The following is a 26,614-nucleotide window of genomic DNA, read 5'->3' on the forward strand; positions in this document are numbered from 1 at the left end:
TGAAAGTAGAAGAGAATACAGATTGCTTGTCTCTAAGTTACACGCGGTGCCCGTCTTAAACCTGTCCCGTCCTCACTGTGGAAATACAGGCCCTACGTCCCAGAGCAGCAAGAGCTAATGTCCCTGTTTTCGTTTCCCACACCAAGCCCTGTGCAGAATGGGGGGAATTGTCTTCTCATCCAAACAACTGCTTTAGGAAGTTAGTGCAAAGCGGGTGCAGGGGTCATCCTGGGTGATACAATACAGCTGATTGGTTAGACCAACCATTTGGTCTTTAAAATGGGTGCTAAATAGAAAATGGGAAATCAAAATGTCCACTACCTGAAAAAGAAAATGTTAGTAATTCAAGGGCTGTAAAGCCTCACTTTTCTCTCTATTAGGTAGGCAAATAACAGTAACAACACGCCACTGCTTTTGGGAAAATTGGGAAATGTCTCATCGTCACTGGCCGGGGAGTAAATAAGAAACAGAAATACATATACAAAAGAGACTTGTACACATGTGTGCACAGCAGCCTTATTCTTAATTATAGGCCAAAACTGGGAATAACCCAAATGTCCATCCACAGGACACTGGATAAACAAATTGTGATATAGTTCATAATAGTATATGGATTACTATTCAAAAAAGAAAAAAGAGTGAGTTACAGATACAAGCAACAACATGGATGAATCTGAAAGACATTATGTTCTTTCTTATGAAAGAAGCCAGATTCAAAAGAATGAATACTGTTCTTTCCATGTATATGAAGTTCTAGAATAGGCAAAACTCACCTATAGTGACAGAAATTGGGGCAGGGGTTGCATCTTAGGGGTGGAGATTGACTGGAGAGGGCACAAGAGGACTCTCTGGGGTGATGGAAATATCCTATATCTTGTTTCAGGTGGTAGTTACGCAAATGTAGACAGTTGTCAAAACTCTCTGAACTAAATACTTAAGATTTGTGCATTTTCATGTGTTTAAAGTATAATCCCCCAAAAAGCATTGCCTCATCCTGGAGGATGAATATGCTTTTTGAAAGTATAAGGGGATTCTTTTGAGAAACTATGCAACTATGTTAATGAACCACCACTAACTTTCGATGATTTCATAATAGTAACATCCGTTGAGAAGGCTCCCTTTCCCTTTGGTGACAAAAAACATTAGTAAAGCCTAGTGTCAAAAAGAAAGTGTTTGTTATATCTTTTGTTTTTAATGACAGTACATTTGTAGGAATGGTATTTTTAGGTGGTTGCTTAATCTCTCCCACCATTGGGTGCAGATAATAGACTGAGGTCGCAGATTTTTGTGCTGGAGGCTGTGGGCTCAAATCCCCTTTGGGGCAGGCGGACCTAGACGTGCCACTGGGTTGGCATTGAAATGTCAGGATTGGGCGTCGCGTGGTTTTTGAGTTATCTGAGGTGTGTAGGTGCTTCTGGGATCCCTTGGTTGTTTTCTAAAACATCACCTGCATTCACACGGGGTGTCTGGCACGCATGCTTGGTGGGCTAGTCTTCAGAGGGTGTTCCAAGGAAGACGACTGATGTCTTTCCGTTTTCAGTAAATCTAAGCTTAAAGCTGGCACCAGGCTCTAGGCATTTTGGCAGGGGGAGGGAGGCATGAGTGATTCCAGGAAATGAAGGATGTGATCCATTTCAGCCTGGAATTGGCGTCCTCCCTCCGGTGGAAAGTAAATGCTGGCTCACTAAGTGCTCTCTCAGGCCATGGGGTTTTCTACTCCGAGGGGTCGCCCAGTTAACAGCAATCTGTCATTCTGCGTGGCTGAGAATTTGCATTCCCTGCGGATGATGGAAGCTTGCAGCACACCTGCCTCGCAGCCAAGGCTTGTGAGGGGCGCTCGACTCCTAAACGTGTAACTGTCGCACAGCCACCGAGGCAAATAGAGTTAGAACTTCGTTGCCACCCTTCGCAGGAAAGAGAGAACAGGATTTGACTTTTCACGTGGACATTCATGAGGTTTTCAGAAAGCCATGGCTCACAAAACTGGGGCTCCCTTGGCCCTCAAATGGAAAAATAATTTAAGAGAGAAAGGTGAGGAGCAGCAAGGCCCCAGGAGAAGAGACGGGCCTGCAGGTACAAGTGTTCTTGCAGAGCTGATGATCGCGATGGGTTTGGGTTTATTTTGTCGTTATTGCTGCTGGGTTGGAGTGGAGGAATTGAGGAATTGTTTTTCTTCCTGTGTTTCTTTTTGTTTTATAACTTTATGTGTTCTCCAAATTTACTTAAATTTCGAATGTGGTGCCTAGTGTTTCTGGTGTTAAATTGAAATCAAACTCGATTTAACGAAGATAGCACCTGGAGTCTTGTGCTATCTGTAAGCCTGGAGATGCTCTCCTCTGCCCTGGGAGAGGCAGGCGGGGAGAAGGGAGCTCCTCACTCCTCACACTCCAGGGAAGGAGGAGGTTGGGGGCCAGCCTGCCTGGGTTTGAATCTTGATGACTCTCCCACGGTAGGTCCTTGGGGGAAGCGGACTTCACTTGTCCTCTGTAAAATAGGGACTGTGAAGGCTTAGGTGAGGTGCGTTATGGGAAGTCTTGGTACATAGTGATGCACAGAGAAATCTTAGTGGCCTCCTCATAGGTGAGCTGTTGCCTTCTGCATCTTTATCACATTGTTTCAAGTTCTCCCCACAGTGGAGAACACAACTGTACCTTACCTAGCTCAGTTTGCTCCAGCCTCCTTCCTAAAGCCTTTTCTTGTCTGTCAGCACGTTCACAGATGGCGGGTCCTGGGCACCGTGGATGTGTGGTTTGGGTAGTAGCACACTGAAGCCAACGGACACCATAATCCTTGACTGCTCATTTCATGGTGTCCCTGGATAATACTCCTCACCTAACGAGAGACGGTGCTGTGCACAGTTCATTACCATCAGACAAGCCTCCAGTCCTGTCTGGGCTCTCACCAGTTTGTGTCCTAATTTATCAAGTAATTTCACCCACCTGAGCGTCACTTTCCTCTAATTTACCTCAGTGGGTTCCTATGCATTTGGCACCTAAGTGGTTAATGGTCCTTGCCAGCTAAAGACGTGTTAACTGAGGGCTGCATTCTTCCCTTTGGAACTCTTAGCACCTCAAAAGGATGTTTTTAAAGCCTCACTCAAGAGTCTGTGTGAGAGAGAGGGGCCGGCCTGTGGCCCAGTGGTTAAGTTCTCGAGCTCCTCTGTGGCAGCCCAGGGTTTTGCCAGTTCGGATCCTGGGCTTGGACATGGCACCGCTCGTCAGGCCACATTGAGGCAGCGTCCCACATGCCACAACTAGAAGGATCTGCAGCTAAGATATACAACTATGTGCCGGGGGGAATTTGGGGAGATAAAGCAGAAAAAAAAAAAGAGTTTATGTGAGAGAGAGAGAGAGAGACAAGGGGGAGAGTAATTAAGTGCCATTTGTCACCTAGGCCCAACTCAATAAACATTTTTTTTGTCATGCTAAGAGAACAAGAACAATCTAACTAAATTTAAATAACTAAAGCTGTGGCTTTAGCAGGGCTTTTAGGACTTTCCAACTCAATGTGAAAATCAGGATGGTGGAAACCTTTTTGGAGAAACACCTTTAAAATTAAAATATCTTCACAGCTCCAAGTTTTAAAAACCAACAAAACAGCAGTACTTCCAAATCTCCAGTTGGGAGGGGCTTCATATTTCCAGCAGGGGAGTTCAAAGTTCATTTTCCTTATTTCCGTCAGCAACAAAAAGTTCTGACTGAGTTTCATAATCTATTTTAAGTAATACCTGATTTAGTGTTGTAAATGTTATTTTTTAATGACTGTATTCTTTGATAAACACACCTGGCAGGTGATCCAGGATGTGGCCCCACAGTATAGCGTGAACAAGTCCACTTTCTGTGGGCTGAGCACCACCCCAGGTGTTGGGAGCGAGAGCAGAACCCAAGGTGCAGGCTGGGCCCCTGGGACCCCTGTCAGCCTAGGGGGCAGGCTGGATGGCTGGACGTGCAGAATGGAACTGCTGGCCCAATCCTTCCTGGGGTTTGCTGGGGGAGGGTGGGGTGAGAGGGGGTGCCAGTTAAATCTTTCTTTCATGTAAGTAAGAAATGTTTTCTGTAGAAAAAACAGGAAGTAGAGATAGCCGAAAAGACATAAAAATAAAAATGAGCAGTCGTACTCCTGATATACGGTTGCCTGCATTTTTCCTGAACATAAGAGCGTGCACATAGGTACGGGGGCTGGTAGTCTCAAGTCCATCCGAGCCTGAGCTGCTCCACTGGGTTTGAAATCTTGGAATGTGTTTTTTAAAGGTGAGGAAATACCAAAAGAGGACTTAAAAAATTATAGTATATATTGATGTATATTGACGTATGTATAACGCTTAACACGGAGATGCAATAACTTGGGGGTGGCCTGCATCAGGGGCAACATCTCAAGTTTAATTCTGAGACTTGAGCTAATGGTGCTTCCTTTTCCATGCCCCTCATTGTCGTGGCAGGTTCCCTAGAAGATGTTGTCTCAAAACCCATATTTTTCATGAACAATGCAACATATCTTCCTCTGTCAACAAACAGTTCTCCATCACTTTAATTGCTGCGTAGCGGTCCACTGAATGTAGGTACCGCGTCACGTTTAGTGAGCCCTCAGACGTTTATTTCTTACTTTCTTTGCTGGTACAGCACTATGTGAATATTCTCGTACTTGCCTCTTTACACATTTTCTTACTTACTTCCTGAGGATGAACTCTGAGAGATGCAATTGATGGGCAAAATGTACTCACATATTTTTAAGGTTATAAATTGTTTTTTCAGAAAGCTGGTACTCTCGTTTTTAGAAAAGGAAAGCACGTCCTCCAATGCCAGGGTTAGAGTTCAGCTCTTTTACCCCAAACCTCACTGCTTCTCGGTTTCGTTGTCATAACATTCTGAGTCCCATAAACAGGGTTGTGATGGAGCTCAGAGGCAAGACAGATGTGGTTAGGCGTGGACTCTGCTGTGGCTGCATGGGAGAGGGTGTGTGGATGGAGCAGCTGTGAGGACGCACACTGAGGGGGAAGCCTGCTCAGGTGAAGTTACATGCAGTAACAAGGGCCTCAGTGTGCATGGCCGGCTGGCTGGAACAGAAGATCCAAATCAAAGAGGGAGCTGAAGCTTGGACGCTAGGCTAGGGCCAGGGTGCACCTTGCCCTCTCTGTGCAGCATGAAGAGAGCTGCTCTGGGCCCCCTGGATTCTCAGCCCCACCAAGTCCCCACAGGGTCAGCAAAGTTAATCGTGCCCCAGCCTCTCTGCTCTCCCTCCCTCCATAAGCCTCGCTCTGCTTTATATTGTTACAGCAAAACCCATCTATTCCAGTCGAATCAAATGGTGAGAACGCCGGAAAAGAAACACTGATGAACATGAAGGATTCTGTCACACTTTAACTTCCTTTGATCCGTTTTCTAAGGAGCCCATCCTTCCAGGCCAGCTTGCCAGGTCCACACTCCCGGCCTTGTTCACTGGAAACCAAAATTTAAGGAACCTGTGCTCCCCAGCCCCCATTTCTGTTCCAAGCAAACTCCTCCCTCCCTCTGCTTTTGCCCTAAGTTCTCTTTTCAGCTCCTCACCTAACTGATGTCTAATTGGCCCTGCAATACAGTTCCTTAAAACCCTCTACCTGATTCCTCCCAAGCTGTCTGTGACCCAGCATGGGTCAATCTCGTCAAAGACTGTGCTCCTCGCTGCTCCTCCCTGTCACCCTTCCACTCGGAATGGCTCTCTCTCTAGCTGCTGAAATCCTGTCTATCCTTCTAGGCACATCCTACATTCTGTCTTCTTTAGGAAGTCTTTCCAGCCTTCTAGACTTCCTCTGAAACCCCATAGAATATTATAATGTACATATCATATTCCATGTGTGATGCAGATCGCACAACACAATTTTCAGTTCCTTGAAGGCAACGACTACCCCCTGTTCCTCTTTCTCTTCTCTGTGTTGAGAATCACTGTGCCTTGCACCAGGATTCTGGCTCCACGGATGAATGAGCAGCGAAGGAAAATGAACTGATGCGTGAGTGAGCGGATGGAAGCAGCCTCGTGGAGTTCATTATGTTGGTGTCTGGTGGCTCCCACATTTCTCCAGAGGGAGGATTTAGGACAGTGTTCTGACCAGAAGGGGGCTTGAAGCTGTTTATAAAAGAGGGAGACAACAACACTTGTCAGGATTAAAGAATGGAGACAAAAGCTGATGGAGATCATGGAGAGAGGCTCACCCCTCAGTCCCCCTTGACATTCTTCCTAGGTGGATGTTTTAATCTTCACTGAATTGAATACTTTGTGTTGCTTTTGTGTTATGGGATATTATACATTGATTAAATTACATCTCATTGTTTTTGAAGGAGTCAGTATTAATGCACATGTCACTTCTGTTTCCTGCAGGCAACTATGGTCCTGAGCTCTGCACACTTCTGGTTGGGATTATTTCTGGTTCCTACTGCATGTCTGATCGAAGATGTGGCATGGAAAGCGTAAGTGAAAAATGAAGTAGTAACCTGAAGTCTTGCTCATCTGTCCTTGCAGTTGTCTTTCACAAGAGCCCTGCCACAGCGTAATAGATGCTTTGGGACTTCGGAAGGAACAGGTTTCCTGCCACCTGCCAGCAGAGGATGTAGAGGATGTTGGGGTTTTTTTTCTTTTAACCTGTGCTTTACCTTGATATGAGAATATAGGCAAAAAAGAAGTCCCGAAACAAGCTGTCTGAAGGTCAAGAGAGGTGTTACTTGTACATAGTTATAAGGGACAGTTTCTAAGTACAGACCCATTCCGTCAAGGTTAGGGAGCATGACTCAAAATTCATTTCTCCTTGTACCTAAAAGTCAATGCTAAATGATCACAAATATAGTCTGGCTTTAAATCCCATGCTTGAAATTGTGTGTATGTAACTCATTTCAAAATACAAGAATGAGATAGTCTTCATTTTTCCAAATAATTTACAGTAGGAATCCTTCGAATATCATTTTTCTAGACTGTCAATTTACAGTCTAATAAGTCTAATAAGAAAATTAATCACAAAAATGAAATTATAACAGATTAAATAGGAAATACTCATGATCAATTTTTATTTATACGTTTCAAAATATGTTGTTTCTGAAATACCTTATGTACAACGTAAAAGAAGCAGCCAGCTAAGTTCCAAGATAATATGCATTTTAATGTCATCCATGAGCAAAAGATGGAATATTCTGAGTGAGATAATACTGGTTTTTGTTTGGGGCAGACCGAGTTCCTCCTCTAAATAGTTGCCAATTTCCCTGAAAAGTGAGATTCTTGGATTGCCTCTACTTTGGGCAAAGCATGATTATTTTAGGGCCTTGAGGTAGAGAATTGAGCCTTTCATCCAGACCTTCCAGGAAGAGACATCAGATTTCATTTTTCTCTCTCCCTTCCTCCCACACTCAGTGAGAATTATTCTTGCCTGACAGTTAAGGATGTCTTTTGAAAAAGTTTTCATTTTGGCATTATCTTGACAACTGATGATACCTAATGCAGAAAGAGGTAGAGAATTTTATAGCACATATTTTGGGTGTTGTTTTTGTCTTCACTAGGTTTTGCAACTGTTAGTAAAAATTAAATAATTCTAATTTCTTAAATGCCTTGATTTACCACTACTTCCATTATATCTGCTCTGTAAATAGCAAAATCAGAATCCTTAGAAATGAAATTATTATAGCCAGGAGAGATGTTTTCTTAATCTAATAAATGCACTGAAAGAAAATGTTAGTTCTATTATTTGCTTTTTTAGCACAGAGCCCAATTGTGGCACAATATATCACCTTGCCAAATTTCTTCAATTTTGCAAGATAATCAAGTTAGTTTTAGATAAATATAACACTGTCTTGGTTACATCAAGTCACTTTTCTAGTTATAGTGATTGAGAACAGTAATTTGACTATAAATTAATCTCAGCCTATTTAAATTCAACTATCTTAATGTCGTGAAAAAGAAATTTTTGCTGAGACTGTGTATTTGCCAAGTGAGACTTTAGCAGAAGTATCTTTCTACCATTTCAAAGTGAGTTTCAAAGAGACGATGTCTCTGCCTACTTGTTTATTTTCTGGATCTTTTCCAATATATTCTAAGTAAAAGTTCCCCATCACTGTGAGGCAAGTTATCTACTCCCTCAAACAGGACTTGTTTTTGGTCTCCTGGGCTCGGTATAATTAGCACCATTTACATTTTAACAGTGATAAATCAAATGACACTGCTTCTAGCTCCACCATATGGGAAGAGTAAAAGTCACTTCCTTCCCAAGAAACTTGCCAGCCAGGTAGGAGCAGGGACAGGACCCTACAGAGAAGATGTTGGGGCGGGGGTTGGGGGGGTGGCGAGCAGAGGCTGGCCGTGCGTGTTGTCCTCCCTGCTGCCCACTGCCTGGTGAGCACTCAGATCACAGCCCTGCCCAGGAGGAGACAGCACCTCGGCGGCGGGCTGAGCGGGAAGGACCCCACTGACTCCCAGAGACACTTTCTAAAGTGCATGTTTGTCTCGTTTCATTTGGGGGACCAGGGAGAATGGCATGTATTATTGGCTCTCAGCTGGAGTATTTGCCCAAAGCATATGCTCAATTTGTAATGTATATTTACTATCTAATGAAGTCACCTCTCTCCTCGAAAACAAGAATTTTGCAAGTTTCTTTGGGCATTTCTCTCTGATCATGGGGCCCATGTTTTACTGCATTTTACTCCCAGCCTGAAATATTTGTTGTTGAGTTGAGTACATTTATAGAGGCTGCTCCCAAGAAGAGAAAGCATGTTGTGAGTTCCTTACCTCTGATGAGGCCACAGCCTGCACTGTGATTTCCTTCTGAATTCCAGCTTTGTAAAACACGTTCTGTTTTCTCTCCCTGCACACTGAACAAAAATATTAATCCTGATTGTCCACAACCACCCATCATTTGGTTCAAATTGTCAGCTATTTATTGAAACACGATGTGCTATGATGCACCTCGGACTTCCAAGAAGAGTTTTAAATTCAGTGGATAGGCATTAAGGAGCAGTTGAAGAACTTGCCCTGTGATGGCCATGTGGCCTTGGGAGGAGTCTCCTGCTGTGTCGTAATACTTTCATCTTGCCTTGGGCCAGTCTTAAGGAATTTTTGTTTTGTTTTGAGTTTTGGTGGTTAACTCTATTTTGAAAGAGCTTTTAAATGCCAGCACGAGACAGGCCTGCCTTTTCACCTAGATTTCTCTGAGCGCTTGAGAACATGACTTGCTCTGTCTTTCTGCATTTTCCCCCTTCTTTGCCCGGTCTCGCTCTTCCATGTCAGGACCTGAAGTGTTAAAAATAAGAAAAAAGACAGCATGAGGTAATTCGGTCATTTTTCCATGAAGTCTGTCAATTTTCTGGATGAAGATCCATTATTAGACTATCTTAAGTCAGATTTGGACACCATGAAATACCTACTCTGTTATCCTGTGAACCAGGATTTTCTTGAGGGACCAAACTAACACATGTTTTATTAAAAAATTGATTGATTATATGTGATACCTGGCTCTGAGTATTTTATTAGAAGCATGAAGTTTAAATTGCCCAGAACTTTTTTGATATCCTTCAGCTCACACTCTCCACAGTGTTTACCTGTGGCAGCATTCTTAGCTCAGCCGCCGTGTACTTATTCTCCTCTCAGACAAATTCCTTAGTATTGCTTTATAAAAATAATAAAAAACTCAAGGCCACTGAACACAGGAACCCGTCTCCTTTTCTCTAGCCGTATCTCTTGTACTTTACCAGTCAGCGCACAATGCATTCCACAATTCCAGAATGACTTCATTCCCTTATTATAATCCCAGATGGGCAGTTAAATGGAAATAAAGGTAATAAGAAATTTCTGTGTACAAATGGGCCTTGATTTTTTTTTAAAACTTTATGATTAAACTATTTTCTTTTGAAGTACATTGTATTTACATTTTCATCTACGTTTAGAATTTAACATTTCCTTCTAATTTACTATCCTTCCATGCAAGAGAAAGAGTTCAGGAAAAAAGTTTCAGAAATCAAAAGATGAAAAGTTCAAGATTCTAAGCTGATCTCTTTATTTTAAAGTCCCTAATAGCCTGGAGATACCTGGAGCTGTATCTGAAGGCTCCCAGGCGACTGTCACACTCTCTGTTGATGGCTGTGCACCCCTGCCCTGCCCCCCATGAGATTGTCTGGCTCTCGATGTGGAGTTAGATGAAGCCAGCCCTGGGCCACTGGGGTAAGCTGTTCACAGATAATGGGGCTCACTCTGCCTAAGGTGTGACTCAGAATAAGCCAAACCCCAGCTCCTGGTGACACCTAAATTACATGCCAGTGGCTAATGCTTCAAGACTGGCTTTTTAAACCTATAACTATTAGGTTTTAGTCAATTCACACGTAGACTCTGACGGGAGATTTTGGAATCATTTATCTAGTTAGGGCTTTATTAGGTAAAGGTTCTTGAGAAAATGGTTTTACGTTGCTGGCATCACGTCTACTCCAGTGCCTCACGCAGAAAGCCTAGCCAATCATCCCAGAGTTGCCATTCAGCGTTCTCAAACAGTGGTTAAGTTCCCAGGCTAGCTCATAGGAGCTAGCCTAAGGGAAATACTGCAAAGCTGCTGAGTAACTCATGGACGTGGATGCAGTTTCATCCACTGAGAACGTGCACAATGCCTGGTAGCATCAAGATACTCAGATCATTTCCCTCTGAGGCGATTTTGTGAATGAGTGAAAACTGGCAGCTTCAATGCAGTGGATCAGATTCTTTTCTTCCTTGGCCTAAGCTGTAGATATCCAGTGCCCTATACCCAGTGGCCCAGCCTTTCCTGTTCCAATCCTCCTTCTTAGTGCCACCCTTCTCACCTAGCCCAGAAGATAACACTGTTGGCTGTTCTAGAGGTCGATGAAGAATGCTTACTCTGTGTGGGCTCGAGAGGGAAGAGGACCGGAGGATGATGGTGGAGTGAGGACAGTCCTGAAACGGAGAGTGAGCTCCTCCTTCAGGACGAGCAGATCTGTTCTCATGGGATCTGTACGTTGGGGGTGAATCTGAACAGAATGGGGCTTGCCGCGAAGCCGACTTCTTATCAGTATAGTCCCATAAACCCGTGAGATAAAAGATAATGTTTGGGGCCCAGCATTTGGATTAATATTGAACAGTGTAAATTTTAGCCTTCTTTTTGACTGTCTCCTTTCCAGCAAAATGTTTAACATTTTCTCATTTACTGTTTGAATTAAAATTCCACAGTCCCTGCTTTGAACTGCAGTGTTTTATCCCTCCTGAGTCTCAGGACTCTGCTTGATGTAATTAAGGTATTATGTGTTAGAAGCTGTGTGGTTCAGTTCCCTTGTTTACTTTGGGGAAAAGGAATGGCAGGCGCATAGACAGTGTCTTAGTACTAATACTCCATTATAGATTAACTTGGAGTGTTGCGGGATGGCTGGGCGTTATCTTAACAGACTTTCTTTCCTTGGAGGTGGAGGGTGGGCGGGAGCATGTGATCCCACGGAAACAGCCCACAGCCTTACAGTGTTCCCTTACGCTGGCTTCACTTCCTTGCAGACGTGCTCAGTTTTGTTCTTGTTCTGTCTGGGAGTCCTGGTCCTTAGCGGGACCCTCACATTCATTTATATTGAACCTCATAGAAAACTTTCTTAATAAGGGAACCCGCCCCATATTGTTCAGTTAGGAGCCTTTTTTATAGTTTTTCTTTTGCCACTTATAACCTGTACCTTGTTAAATGCCTCTTCTTCGCCTATATTGTTTCCAAACAGTAGCTCTGTGTTTAGTCTCAGTTGTAGGAGGACCCTGAGATCAGCCTCTTATTCAACATTGTCGTTGTGAGGTATTCCTTAGTTTAATCAGAAAAAGGGTGCAGATAACTCTTCCGACAGTTCAAGCAGATGGACGAGTCCAGGCTGCGGTTTCAGTCCTGGTGGGAAGGCCAGCTTGCTTTCGTTGTTCCATTGGTTGTTTAACACCATTGAGGCCTACATACATGGGCCCTACGGGTAAGTCTCTGCAGGAGCAGGATGGAAAAGCTGTGCCTGGATATTTGTGTTGACCCCAAATTTTAGGTCAAGGCTTTGACATGAAGAGCATGAACTCTAGCATTATAAATCCCATGCCTGCCCTGACAGTGGCTGTTTTCACACCAAAAAGAGAAAGAGGAAACTGCTCACCCCGGGCTCTCTGATCACAGTCGGGGCGAGGGCCAAGGGACCCGCATACATCCACTAAGGTGAGGATTGAAAGCACCTTCCAGGTTTTAAGGTCTTACAGTGAAAAGCTTTAGAGACACACCCATGAGTATCCATAAACCCCGGTCTTTGCTCTGAGTGTCTGGGGTCCCCAGCCAGATCTGCAGGGTTTTAGGAGGTGGAGGAGGGTCACTTCTGATGTTCGTGGTCTGAGTCTGTTCGGCGGGACTTGGGATGTTTCCCAGGTTACGAAGATGGAGCCCTTGCCATGCAACAGGGACCATGAATGTTCTGTGATGTTACAAGCCTCGGATTTGGTGAAAGAGTATTCAGATGTGTCCCATGAGGGGAGCGACTGATCTTTCCAGCTGTGTCATGTCATGTTCTTTTTGTCTTTCTTTGTGACACAGGGCCAAGCATACCTGCAAGAAAACGTTGCTGGAGGAGGTGCAGGAGCTGGAAACTAAGTCCAGAGTGATGGGAAAGGCGATGCTTCGGGACAGTAATGGAAAGAGGTGGGGCGGCGCCATCCGAGTATGTGCAGAACACGAGTCCTCCTGGCCCTTTTCCTCCCGTTTCCTTCCTGTGTTTCTTTTTCTCCTCCCAGTTTTCAATGTGAGCAGAGATTGCTCGGTTTTCAGCATTTTGCTTATTCTCTAAGGATGTGGTCATAGATTTAAATCTCACTCTTTCAGTGGCAACATGCAATCTGAATTTCTGAGTCACTGGACCTGCCCCAGTTAACACTGGGGTTTTTGTTGGTGGACGTGGGCAAAACAACCCACATGTAGAAAATAGAAATAGTAGCAATATTATCTTAAGGTAGAAAAGGAGTATTACCAAAGAGTATTTAAAAGCGAGGCCTGTTGCTATCAGGCTCAATTATTATATGAAAGGATGAGTATCTACTGTAGAGGTTTTCATGCTGAATTATGCATGTTGTTAATTATTCATGTAAATCCTGTTATAGTCCACTTCAAGTATACCTGAGGTTTTTTGTGTTTTGTCTTTAATGAATTATTATTTTCTACTGGCGTTGAGAAAGTATCATGTGACCTACAGACATGCTAGTTCATGGAAGCAAATGCTGCTGTTCCCTCCCCTTGTTTCTCATGGAGCATCACCCTCCTCTCCCCTGTACCTCACAGTGGGGCATCTGAGTAGTTTTTGTTTAATCGTGTATGTTCAAGTGTTATTAGAGTACGTTTGGTTAAAGTTTACCAGAGGAAATTTACCTGGACCCCAGGACAGTTTGCAGGGTAATAAAGAGCTATTGCTGCGTTAGAGACAGATTGTCTAGAAAATTATGACTACAACTCCCCTATAAATGCTTAGAAGGAAATTTGTAGCTAACTGCTGATGAAACAGAAATATAGAAGTGGAATACTGCTAGGCATTCCTACTGTGTTTTGTTTATATTCTGTTTATTTGTATCATCTTTCCAAGCAATATTTTTTCTTAAAGGAAAGAAAATCCAAACATTTTTAGAAGTATCAGGAGTATAATTTCAAATAACCATTGCTGTTTTAGGAAAGGGGTTGTAGAGTGCGTAGTTGAAGTGGTGGCTTTGTGTTTGTTTATGACATTTTTCAATAAGTGCATCCATTAGCATTCATTGTATGGCAGCTGTGCTGTTGCTGTAAAAAGGGTCAGTCAACAACACAGAAACCACTGTTTTCAGTGGGCTTGAGGTCCTGACGGGATGGGCAGGGCCACCTACCCCATCAGGGTCTCAAGCAGATCTATAGAGCAGATCTCTGTGTAACCCGCACACGGACAGCACGCGGCCAGGCTGGCCAGCTCTTCTGTCCCTCGGACACTTGAGGCACAGTGCTTAGCACCTACTAGATTTTCAAGGGCCTACGACATTGAGACCTTAAAAAAAAAATATTCATGGGCTCTAAAAATATAATAGTCCCCCCTTTTCCACAGTTCTGCTTTCTGCAGTTTCAGTTACCCACGTCAACCATTGTCCAAAAATATTAAATGGAAAACTCCAGAAATAAACAACTCATTAGTTTTAAATTGTGTGCCGTTGTGAGTAGTACGATGAAATCTCATGCCGTCCTACTTCAGTACTGTCCACGGTTTCAGGCATCCACTGGGGGTCTTGGAACATATCCTGCGTGGATAAGGGAGGGAGGGACTACTGTAGAGGAAGCCTCTGCAAATTGAAATTAATAAATGTTTAGGGGGCCGGCCCAGTGGCACAGTGGTTAAGTTCGCACATTCTGCTTCTCAGTGGCCTGGGGTTTGCCGGTTCGGATCCCGGGTGTGGACATGGCACCACTTGGCACACCATGCTGTGGTAGGCATCCCACATACAAAGTAGAGGAAGATGGCGACGGATGTTAGCTCAGGGCCAGGATTCCTCAGCAAAAAAGAGGAGAACTGGCAATAATTAGCTCAGGGCTAATCTTCCTCAAAAAAAATTTTAAATAAATAAATAAAATAAATGTTTAAAACTCTAAAATGAATACCAGTCAATAATTATTAAGCTTAATAAGAACATTAAATTTTATCATATTTGAAAACAACTTATAGACTCTATCTCAAGAATTCTCAAGCATACCCAGTGATTGCTGAGAAATCATAAGTAATTTCTAAGTAAAATGAGAAATCAGAGCCAAATTCTAAAACTCCTTTCAAATATTTGACAGGAAGATGTTCCATATAATGTGACATGACAATACACTTTAGCATGCTTGATCTGATGTGGGGCAGGGTCTCGTTCCGGCCTGTGAGGTTCTTAAACAGACCAGACATGGGGTCAGTAGCGCAGAGCGCGTTCCGAAGAGGAGCAGTCCTGGAGGCCATCTGGCTTGAGAATCAGGAAAGGCTTCATGTTGGAGATAGAATGGACAACAAGGCTTTGAAGATGTGAAGGACAGATGGACTTGATGGAGAGAAACGATGAGAGAGTGTTTCTGGCTGAGAGAGCAGTCTGTGCGAAGGCGCAAGTCAGACAGTGTGCCAAGAGAAGCCCCTACTCAGTTTGGAGGGCCGTTGTGCATTCCACAGAGAATGCGAGCCTGCGGTTCAATTCTGGCTCAGCCACTGATTAGCCACGGGACCTTGGGCAAGCTATTTCATGTAATGAGATTGTCTCTTCATCTGTTATGGAAGAAGACTATTATTTGGGGGGTTAGGGTTTATGAAACAATGTGTACAACACACTATATTGCCTGATCCACAGCAGGAAGGCAAACTATCAGCAATCAGTCCTCAGTTTGGCAGGAGAGTGGCCATGTTGAAGGAACCGTGGGCTGTCAGCCTTGAGAGTGTAAGCCTGTCTTTGCTTGTTGCTGATAAAAAGAATGTACTTTTAAAAATTCACTTATCCTGTTAAAAAATCACTTTTAAGTGTTCAAATGGATATCAGAAGATAATTCAAATTTAAATGCGGTTTCCTACCTTTGTGAATTTCGCAGCTAGAATTTCGCAGCTTCGTAGCTGACGTGATGGTGTATGAATGTGTGAATGTGGTTGCTTATGCTTGGTTACACGGGTTTCTTTTTCCTCTAATCCCAGTGTCTTGCCTCACTTTTGTGTTCCTAGCAGAAGATAGTTTGGGGACTTTGTGCCTCCTATCATCCTCAGCCTCCCCCACCCCCGGATTTGTTTTTCTCCATCCTAATTGCTCCCAGATTTTCTGGGTGGTCCATCTGCAAACTAGATAATGGCAGCATGCTGCTCTCTGCAAGAGATGATTTTGTCCTGCTTGGCCTCCCAGGAGTTCCTTTATCACCTTTGTTTTCTTCCTTCGCACCTGCCTGGGATCCTGTGTACCTCTGGTGCTGGAGAGAGATAGGGGAGGGTAAGCCCAGGAGGGGTGGGGTAGAAGCTTCTTCAGCTCCATCTTCTCTCTAAAGATTTATAGATGCCGTCTTTGAGAGGTCCTTAGCATTTTTGCTTCTTCTCACACCTCCTCATCCTTATTCCCCACGCCCGCCTGATGTTGACCCATGCATCTCTCTAGCTGTTAGTCTGGCACATAGGAGAGACTCCGTAAATATTTGTTGACTGGCTGGCTGGAAACGCAAAAGTCCACTGAGGTGGCAGTGAGGAAGGGAAGGGGAATCTGCATTATCTGTGCCTGGTGTTGGTGCCTGGTGTGTTAGCTTGTGTTGAAAGTGGCCAGAGAGATGCTGAGAGATATGCAGGCAGTCACTTGGCCTTTAGTTCGAGGGCCATTTATCTCATGGGGTAAGAACAGAGCTTACATAGAATCACAGATGGAGAGACATTTAGGGCATTAGCATCGCCCTACCCAGACAGAGAGGAACAGATAGGAGTGGTACTCCCCAGCAGCCCACAGCCCTCCTGCCACCCCCCCACTCCCCCATCCCCCCAACCCCTCCACCCCCCCGCCCCCCCCCCCAGGGCCAGCAAAGCCTCTGGCCCCCTGGTGTCTTCAGCATCCCTAACTACGAGGGTTACAAAGGCTTTCAGTTTGGAAAGCCTTTCTTAAGGCCCCTTCAGGACCTTCTGCCAAGTCGTAAAATGCGGGTCCAAGTCACTGGCAAATATTCTAGCAGTTTTTCTCAGGAATGTACTCAGAAGAAATGGAACAAAAATCTTTATGTGTTAATCTTAAAAAACACTTTTGTGCCAACTTTACAATTACAATTTTGAAACAGTAGCTAGGGGTTCTAAGTGTCCCTCTATACGCTTTATTCATTCAATAAAATACTTCAACCTAACATTTTATTGATCTTGTCTAAGCCCCAAACTTTTACACTATTGTGGTAAACTTTAAAATTTCATTAGTGTGCTTCTGCACTTTTTCATTAGTACATCTTGTCTTCCAAGATTAACCTGTGTAATTTATGCATAAAGAAGCCTGTTATCATGACTTAGATAAAACAAGCTGATAATGAGAAAGGGCAAAGTCGGAGAATTAGATATCTAGAAAGTGGAGTGAAGTAGGAAAATGCTTAAGGTAATGAACAAAAAGTTGGTCTTGATTTTAGTTCATCTTTTCTTGGTGGAGCATTTTTCTTGACACGTTGTTTGTGTACCTTACAGACACTAGACGCTTGTTAATACTTGCCCTGTTCAGAATATCTTTCCCCAAACCACCTTCCCCAGTAATCTTTACCAAGAGCTATTCCCCTGTCCTGTGTGTGGAAGAGAGTCTATCGTGCATATCGTTATTTTTCAAGTCTGAAAAATGAGGAGCTAAATGGAAGAATTCCTTTTTTCAATGTTTCGGTAATATTTTTTTCCCCTCTTTATTTCTAAAGTGTATCTGATACAATTTTTTTTTCTGGTAGAAGAAAATCTACTGATGGCCACTTACTTCTGCAAATATAATTTAAACAAGTGCCTAAAATGTTATGTGAGATGACAAATTAACTTTTTTTCCCCTTAAATTGTTTTTCTCCCGTGGTGTGGGGTAGAGAGTCTTCTGATGTTTTAGGTATTTTGACAAGCAAGAAGAAAGGTGAATATATTTGATGAAAACATCTAGTTATACTTAGTCTGAATAAACAAAAAGGAGACCTTGTTGTATTCTAGACCTTCTTTCTGTTCATCACAGTTGGTGGGGGCAGGGAGGGGGCTAGGCTGATTTTCTCCAGTTTCAAGGTCGTGGAGTTCTGGCTGCTGCCCCTGCCTTTCCCCAGCAAAGCGGTGGAATTTTCTTTCACTTAAGTGCTTTCCCCAAGCATGGCTTTCTCTGTGCCTCTGATAAAGGCATCTGTGTGACTGATCTTCACCTTATGGTGAGCGATCTCTTGAATCTCCCATTTGGTTTTATGTCCTCCCTGAATGCTGATGCGTGGGCCCTGTGACCCCGGGGCTGAACCACGCACACGGGGTAATCCAGACAGCCTGTCCACGTCTTGGGAATTCGGGAGGGAAATCTGATTCACTGCTCTGTCTGGGATCCACGGTGCTCACTCAGCTTCCATTTCATCAAGGCTCCCTCTCCGTAGGTAGGGCGCTGGTCCAAGTGGCCGATCTGGGAATCCTAATGGAGTGTTATCTGCTGAAAAGTAGAAGACAGAGCCTGAAACACATCAGCAGGATTTTCAGACAAACGATTATTCCTCCACTCCAGGCAGCAGTCTCCCAGTGCTCTTTTAAAAACCAATTGTATTAAAAAACAAAAACTTCCCGATATATTTTGAATTGAGTACTCAACTAAAGAATAGCCATTATGCATTTATCTTTAGGCAGAAATCCTTTGATCTTTAAAATAATGTTCAAAAAGCTATTTGGTTTTGTCACACCTCCAAATCACAGTTGGTACAACTGCTGAGTCAAAGATGAGTAGAAGCAAGCCCAAAAATGTGAGATGCACCAGCTTTACTGTATATTCTTTCTCCAATATAGACTTTATATCATTTCAGGAAAAATTTTTTTTTCCTCAAATTTTGGTTGTTGGCAATACTAATATATCTGTCTTCCCTTTGTTTCCCCTGTACTCCTTCCCACACTTTTTTCCCTAAAATATCTATTAGTTTTTTATTAGCTGAAAGGATAGGAAATTATGGCATCATTTTAGCAAGCCTCTCCAGGCCAGGTGGCAAATGTCTGCTTCCAACACCTGGTTAAGATTTATTTTACTTCCAGCTGCGTTTTTTCCATCACTGTGTCATGAAGCAGAGGCAAGAACACAGATTGTAGAGACCGACGGACCTGAGTTGGGCTCCAAGCCCTGCCACTCATGTAGCTGTGTGACCTTGGCTAGGTTATTAACTTCTCTGAACTTTAGTTTTCTCATCATAAAGTTCCTTTGAGGTTCAAATGAAATAATACATATTAAATCTATAGCATATGTAGACGTTCAGAAAGTGTTAACTAACATTCATGGGTCCCCTAACTTAGAAGCTGAATAACAATTAAATTTCACTGGCCGTTTTAACACATAGGCGCTTTGTCCGTAGCACTCTCTGGTTTGTATAGTCGGGGTTCAACCCCCCAGGCTGGGGCAAAGGGCAAAGATCCAACTGAACCCCAGTCACCTCAGAGCGTGTGGGCAAGCCACAGTGAGTTTTAGATTGTGGGGATGGGAGAGGGTTCAAAATCCTGACAGTTTCCCAAGTCAGCCTTTGGATTCCTGCTTTGACTGCCTCCTGTTGGCAAAGAAGAGGGTGTTCCCAGCCAGGCTGCGACTCCCCTGAGGAGGTGCTCTGCTCACGTCGCGTCCACGTGAAGGCCCATGTCGGCCGGGGCTCGCCGTCTCCCCGAGAACCAGCTCTTCTTGCAGGGTTCTCTGCTCCCATTCATGACCAGCTGTTCCAGTACCACAGGCTCCCTCTCAGCCCCATCTTGTGCCCTCTTCGTCTTTGCAGCCGGCGGGGCACCAGGTCTCAAGCATAAAGGGCCAGTTTCCCCTCCTCGGCCAGTATCCTTTCCCAGGTCCGTTACTTCTCTCCAGCTCTGTCATCCCAACTGGTCCCCTGCCGTGGTGCCTTTCTCTCCCCTCTCCTCCCTCCACACAGCTGGAAACTGGGTTTCTGAAGCGCAGCCCCAAGCCATGCTGCTCTCTGGTCTAAACCTGTGATGGTTTCCCACTGTCCGCTGAGCTAGGTGCAGCCCAGGGCCACGAATGATGTCTCTCTCCTCGGCCTCTTTGACCTGTGTGACTCTCGGCCTCCTGTCTCCCCTTGCCCTCCCACGCTTCCCCTCACCAAGCTTGGCCATGCCCTTCTGTGGCTCATGCTGCCCCTGGGCCCTTCTCTTTTCTGATTTCATACAGCTGTGGCAGTACTGGGCCAAGCAAAGGGGACTCGGGGACAAAGGAGACAGACCCTTGTCCTGGAGGGACCTGCAGCCCTGAGGACAAATGCATCCACCTCCAGACACACCCTCTGACCTTGCTCCATTGTTTCCGACCTCTCCACTATGATAACTTCGGCCTGGGACTCCCTTAATACATTTGTTTTAAAAGGTTTTTAAATTATTCAAATATTCAGCATTCCGAGTTGTGGAGAGACTAGCACAACGAACTGCCATGTACTCATTGCCCAGACTCAACGCTTAGCAAGATCTTGCCACAGTTGCTTCAAGTAGCCTCTTTTTGGCCCTGTTTTCCTTTGCTGAAGCGTATAGAACAGATCCTGGCCATCACAACATTTCACCCTTACAGACTTCAAGATGTAGCTCTAAATATCACATTATACGTCATGACGTGTGTATGACTAATATATATTATACTTGTTTATGTTATTACATATAAACAGTGTAACTCCAATGCCTGTTATCACATCTAATAAATCAACAATAATTCCCTGCTACCAATTGATACCCAGTCCATACACAGGTTTTCTTGATCATCTCAACCCTGTCCTTTTAGTGTTTTATTAGGTTTGTATTAGGATCTAGGCAAGGTCCACATGTAACATTTGTTTGCTGTATTTTTTAAGTCTTTTAATCTCAAGAAGCCCCGCTCCGCTTCCTTGTTTTTAGTGCCACGGGCTGAACAGAAATTATGTCCCATTTTATTTTTCTCATAACAGTTATCACCACATGCTGCTAGTGAAAGTGTCTTCCTGCACAGAAGGAGGGACTCAGCCTCAGAGAAGTGGAGTCGCCCACCTCGAGTTGCCCCACTAAAGACAGGGGAGCCCGTGTCTCTGAACTCCAGGGTTCTTTTCCCAAAGCCAAGATACCGAGAGTCACACACAAGCTCCCATGTGCAATTTCCCCTTTCTGAGAGTGCCTGGAGAGCAGCGGAGCCCCAGAGGGACCAGGAGGGGCGACTTCCTGGCAGTGGGAGTCTGATTAGGGGCCGCAGAAAAGGGTCAAAGTCTGCTGATTTGATAAAGTCACAGGCAGAACTCCAAGGAAGCTAGAAAATAATAGTTATGAGTTGTTGCCTTTTATATCCCTAAATGTAGAAAGAACATGGAGCAAACATAGAAACTATACCCTCCCATAAAGGAATACAGAAGCCAAACAAGCTGACCACTCGAGGGCAAATAAAGAAAAAGAAGCTCATGAGAGCTGTTAACTGCTTTGATATGGTTCAGAAAAGAGAAGCTTTGTTGAGAAAGATGATTTCCAGCCAGAACCACCTTAATGAAGACTAGTCTATAAAAGAAATTAATTGAATGGATTTAATCTTGTGCAGGGAAGAAGCTTGGGCAAGGCCTAACGCTGGCAAATATTTTGGTTGAGACAACAGGGAGCGTTCTTAGGAGAACAATTGGAGAGTCCACAATGCTCCCAAGCAAGACCAGTTAAACCTCTAGGCTCCCTGGCAGATGCTCAGAACAGGTGAGGAAATGCGTTAGTGGGACAAAGGGAGTAAATGGTTCAGGAAATTACAGAGAGGCTGACTGGATTACCCAAACGGGGATTCTGCTGACTGTTTGCATCCTGGGCACAGGAAGAATAGGCTGAGGAAAATAAACTTTCAAGGAAGTAAAAGTCCTCATTAGCATTTAGTTAATGCCTAAGCCGCCTGTGTCAACTACAATAATTGATTCTGTGTTATTTTATGGATGTTAAATCCCAGGTGCCTTTTTTTGGTGTTGTTATGGTCTGATGTTTCATAATTTAAAAAGCTTTTGTAAATACCATTTTTCATTTGTTACGAAGCAAGAAAAGGTCTCCTTGCTCACCTTTAAGTGGTGCCTGAACTGTGCTAGAAGTCGACTCAGGAGCTTAGCCTCCGCCGCCGCTGTGGTGGAGGCGGGCAGCGTCTTTCTGAGATGCCTGGAGAGAGGCGTTGCTGCCAGAGGAGAAGCAGTCGTTTGCTGTTGGTGTAGGGAGGTGAGCCGACAGGTATGGAGGCAGGTTCTGTGTTAGTTTGCCAGTAACACATCCTCAGACTGTATTTCCAGGATGACATGAGTAAATTTACTTTTGGATTATGACTTAAGTTAGTTTAACGTCAACTTTCTCTATTTGCCTACCAGAACCCTTTTCAAAAATCGTTTTACTCATGAGGTTAATGTCACTAACAAACTACTGATGGCTCCTTGTATCCCTTTAAAGTAGTATGAAATAATTTAATCCTTTTTTTAGAAGTTGGTTTTATTTAACCCCATTTGAGCAACAATAGAAGCATACAAAGGCAGATTTTCAAAAAAGAGTGTTTTTTTGTTGTATAGGTCATATCATTTGAATAATGATATTCACATTCCAAGCAAGGATTAGTTCTGTGAGAGGTTCTTAGAAGATCTTGGCTAATCACCTCTCTACTTCATTATCAGTGAGTTTTTGCTTTTCAGTTTGACTTTCTTTCTTCCCTATCTCCGACTGTGATGTGATGGGTCTCTGAGAGTAAAGCATTCCAGCCAGCTGGAAACAGATGACCAGAAACACCGCTTCTGAAACTGAGTTACGGTTTTACACAGAGTCCAGGCAGAGGCGGATTCTACTGCTCTTTTCTCAATGGGCTGCTCCTAAATCCTGAGGGAAGTGAGGCAAGAAGTGTAGGCTTTCTGGCACCCTCCGAGTACAGGTGTAAAGTTGTTTTTGTAGTGCATTTAAGAGAATTAATAAATCCTCTGGATGTATTGGACTGTGGGAAGAAAAAAGAACGTGAGGGGCAGTGCGGGACATTTTTTTGTTTATGTTTGATGTCTCCTTTTGCACCTGACACTACTCTCAACATATCCACCCAAGTCCCAGGTGTGGTCTTTATTGTAAGGTGCTGTAGTTCCCATCTCTGTGGCTGGCACTTGGAAAGCCAGTTAAGGCCCATTTGGTCACAGGTGAGTATGACATCATTGATCTTGTGGTTGAGAAGAACTTGGAGAATATGTAAAAGTTATGGCTAGGAGATGGTCGTTGTAGTGGGAATCACTGCATTTAGCAATAGATTTATTGGACTTTTGGGGAGATTTCTCTATTAATAGAAGCAGAAAAAAATGGGTGTGTCTCACACTAGTGCACCTAAGAGTAAATCCTTCTGGAGACCAGGACTGCTTATCGTCATGGAGCCTTGGGTTTTAGCCACTCAGTAATTCTCAGTTTAGCCTTCCCTTTCTAACAAGGCGGTGATAATGGTATTCAGTGTTTATTCTCTTTCTCTAGCAATTAGGATTGGCTCAAGGCACCTTATGTGGTGCTAATTGGGAATTCACACTTGCTAATGAGTAAACATGTTGGCTTCATAGCAAATAGAATCAGTGATTGCCTTAATATGGGACAAGTCATGTATTCATCTATGCAATAGACATTGAAAACTGAAGACGTGCCAGGCCAGGGTGTGGCAAGAACAAGAGAGACAGGTTCCCACTGTGGCAGAGCTCACACTCTAGTGGGAGTAACAGACAATGAACAGACAAGCGAATAAACAAGAGAATCAGTGATGACTGTTGTGAGAAAATGAAACAGGTTTGTAATGGGGAATGAATGACTGGGTTTGAGTGGTCAGGAAAGCCTCTCAAGATGACCGGTGAACTGAGACCTAACTAAGTCAGATAGCCATCCAAATGAAGGTGTGGGCAAGGAGCACTGCATGCAGCAGAAGTGTTGGAGGGGAGGCCCAAGGGGGAGCACAGTTGGTCTTGCTGGTGCCCACAAAGCCATCTAAGAGGCAGCAGAGGTGCTCAGGGATTTGTGGGCAAGGGTCAGGGATCAGGATTTCAGCCACCAGGAGCCGAGGGGGCCAGCAAGGGAAATGCATGACCCAGTTTTCTAGAAGATGCGATTGCCATGCCACTTGAAAGCCATAGAGTCCCATTTTCAAAAAGTTTAGTAAAATCTCAGTGTATAAAACAGAAAGCACTTATTAGCATGAATGCATTATAAAAGTTCAAATTAACACATTTATTTGTTTTAAAGTCAATTAGTGGTAACAATGAGATGATTTTCAAGATGACAAAAATTTGAAATTAGTGTTATGGAGGACAGATGTCTCATATCATCTCCGTGTCCAATTTTTTTTCTGTTTTTCTTTTGAGTGGTATTGAGAAAGGCTCCAATGTACAAAGATTAGTTGCCAGTTTTAAGTGTTTCCCAGTTAACCTTGTAACCTCAGACTTTCTCGTTTTTATTCTCCATTATATTTAATATGATAATAACATTTGCTTAAATTAATCTATATAAAATAATATAAATAATGTGTAAATAATATATAGTTAAATAAATTTAATAATAGTTTTTATAATTTTAATAAATTTTATGATTTTAATTTTGTAATTTTATAAATATTAAATAATATATAAATATTAATATAAATAATTTCTATAAAATAAATTAGCTTAAATTTCTCATCATAAATGTACAAAGCATATAAAGAAGCCACTGGGGCTGGCCCGTGGCTGAGTGGTTAAGTTCGCGCACTCCACTTCACAGTTTCGCTGGTTCGGATCCTGGGCACAGACGTGGCACCGCTCATCAGGCCATGCTGAGGCAGCGTCCCATGTAGCACAACCAGAAGGACCCATAACTAGAATATACAGCTCTGTAGTGGGGGGCTTTGGGGAGGAGAAGAAGAGGGAAAAAAAAGAAGATTGGCAACAGATGTGAGCTCAGGTGCCAATCTTTAAAAAAATAAAAAGAAGCCACCAATGGTTTATGTAAGCTCTAAAACTCTCTAAAATAACATCATGTGATAAATTGATTGTTCCTCGTTATGCGACTGACTTATGCAGACAGCAACATGGTCAAGCAATGCACTTGGGTGCCAGCCCAGTGGCTGAGTGGTTAAGTTTGTGTGCTCCGCTTCTGCGGCCCAGGGTTTTGCTGGCTCAGATCCCAGGCGCAGACATGGCACCACTCATCAGAGACGGCGTCCCACATGCCACAATTAGAAGGACCTACAACTAGAATATACAGCTGTGTACTGGGGAGGGAGGCATTTGGGGGAGAAGAAGAAGAAAAAAAAGGATTGGCAACAGATGTTAGCTCAGGTGCCAATCTTTAAAAAAAAAAGCAATGCCCTTGGAGCAGAATAGGCAGGTTGCCAGTATTATTTTATATGAATGGACACATAAGAATGCTTTTTAAAAATAGCAATATATAATTGGGGCCTTTTTAATAAGTGACCTATTTGTTAGATCAAATATAAACGCCTTTAATTTGAGATCTTTACAAAAGCAAGTTAACTTGAAAACATTGGTGGTTTTTAATAAATAAGGATTTGATATGTATTAAATGAAATATTTATATGTTTTAATTCAGTTAAATTTCTTCCAGTTATTTTATTGTGGTCATATTTGTTTATAACTGTGTAATTGCAGGTGTATATTATTATGTATCAGTTTCTGTATAGACTGCATTGTGCTCACCACCAATAGTCTGCTTTTTATCCGTCACCATACATGTGTGCCTCTCTACCCCTTTCACCCACTGCACCTTTCCCCTCTGGTAACCACTAATCCGTTCTCTTTATCCATGTTTTTATTTATTTTCCACTATGAGTGAAATCATACAGTGTTTGTCTTTCTCTGTCTGGCTTATTTTGCTTAATGTAATACCCTCAAGGTCCATGCATGTTGTCACAAATAGGACAATTTTGTCTTTGTTTATGGTTGAGTAATATTCTGTTGTATATATATACACCACATCTTCCTTATCCATTTTGCAGTCGATGGGCACTTGGGTTGTTTCCATGGCTTGGCTATTGTTAATAATGCTGCCATGAACATAGGGGTACATAGATCTCTTTGTATTGTTGATTTTATGTTCTTTGAATAAATACCCAGTAGTGGAATAGCTGGATCATATGGTGTTTCTGTTTTTAACTTTTTTAGAAATCTCCATACTGATTTTCATAGTGGCTGCACCAGTTTGCATTCCCACCAGCAGTGTATGAGGGTTCGTTTTCTCCACATCCTCTCCAACATTTGTTATTTTTTGTCTTGTTAATTATACCCATTCTGACGAGTGTAAAATGATATTTCATTATAGTTTTGATTTGCATTTCCCTCATAATTAGTGATGTTGAACATCTTTTCATGTGCCTGTTGGCCATCTGTATATCTTCTTTGGAAAAATGTCTGTTCGTATCCTCTGCCCAATTATTGATTGGGTTGTTTGTCTTTTTGTTGTTGAGCTGTATGTGTTCTTTATGTATTTTGGAAATTAACCCCTTGTCGGATATGTTATTTGCAAATATTTTCTCCCAGTTGGTAGGTTGTCTTTTCATTTTCTTAGTAACTTCCTTTGCCTTGCAGAAGCTCTTTAGTCTGATGTAGTCCCACTTGTTTATTTTTTCTTCTGTTTCCTTTGCCTGAGTAGACATGGTAGTTGAAAAGATGCTGCTAAGACCAATGTCAAAGAGTGTGCTGCCTATATTTTCTTCTAGGAATTTTATGATTTCATGTCTTACATTAAAATCTTTAATCCGTTTTGAGTTAATTTTGGTGTATGGTCTACTTTCATTCTTTGGCATATGGCTGTCCAGTTTTCCTAACACCATTTATTGAAGAGACTTTCCTTTCTCCATTGTATGTTCTTGGCTACTTTGTCGAAGATTAGCTGTCCATAGATATGTGGTTTTATTTCTGGGCTCTCGATTCTGTTCCATTGATCTGTGTGTCTATTTTTGTGCCAGTACCATGCTGTTTTGATTA

General features: G+C 43.1%; 1 protein-coding gene across 11 annotated transcripts in view; it reads left to right on the forward strand.

Moving 5' to 3' along the window:
- The window catches only part of ATP8A2 (ATPase phospholipid transporting 8A2), a 591,936-nt gene that overhangs the window by 523,155 nt on the left and 42,167 nt on the right, over positions 1-26,614 (forward strand). For all 11 annotated transcript variants that reach the window (XM_070578675.1, XM_070578681.1, XM_070578680.1 and 8 more), the window contains 2 exons: positions 6,352-6,440; positions 12,542-12,646. In XM_070578675.1, coding sequence (XP_070434776.1) covers positions 6,352-6,440; positions 12,542-12,646 — 194 coding nt within the window. The remainder of the gene's footprint in view (positions 1-6,351; positions 6,441-12,541; positions 12,647-26,614) is intronic.

Source organism: Equus przewalskii, chromosome 16 (genome assembly GCF_037783145.1).
Source record: "Equus przewalskii isolate Varuska chromosome 16, EquPr2, whole genome shotgun sequence".
In the NCBI taxonomy this organism is placed as follows: Eukaryota; Metazoa; Chordata; class Mammalia; order Perissodactyla; family Equidae; genus Equus; species Equus przewalskii.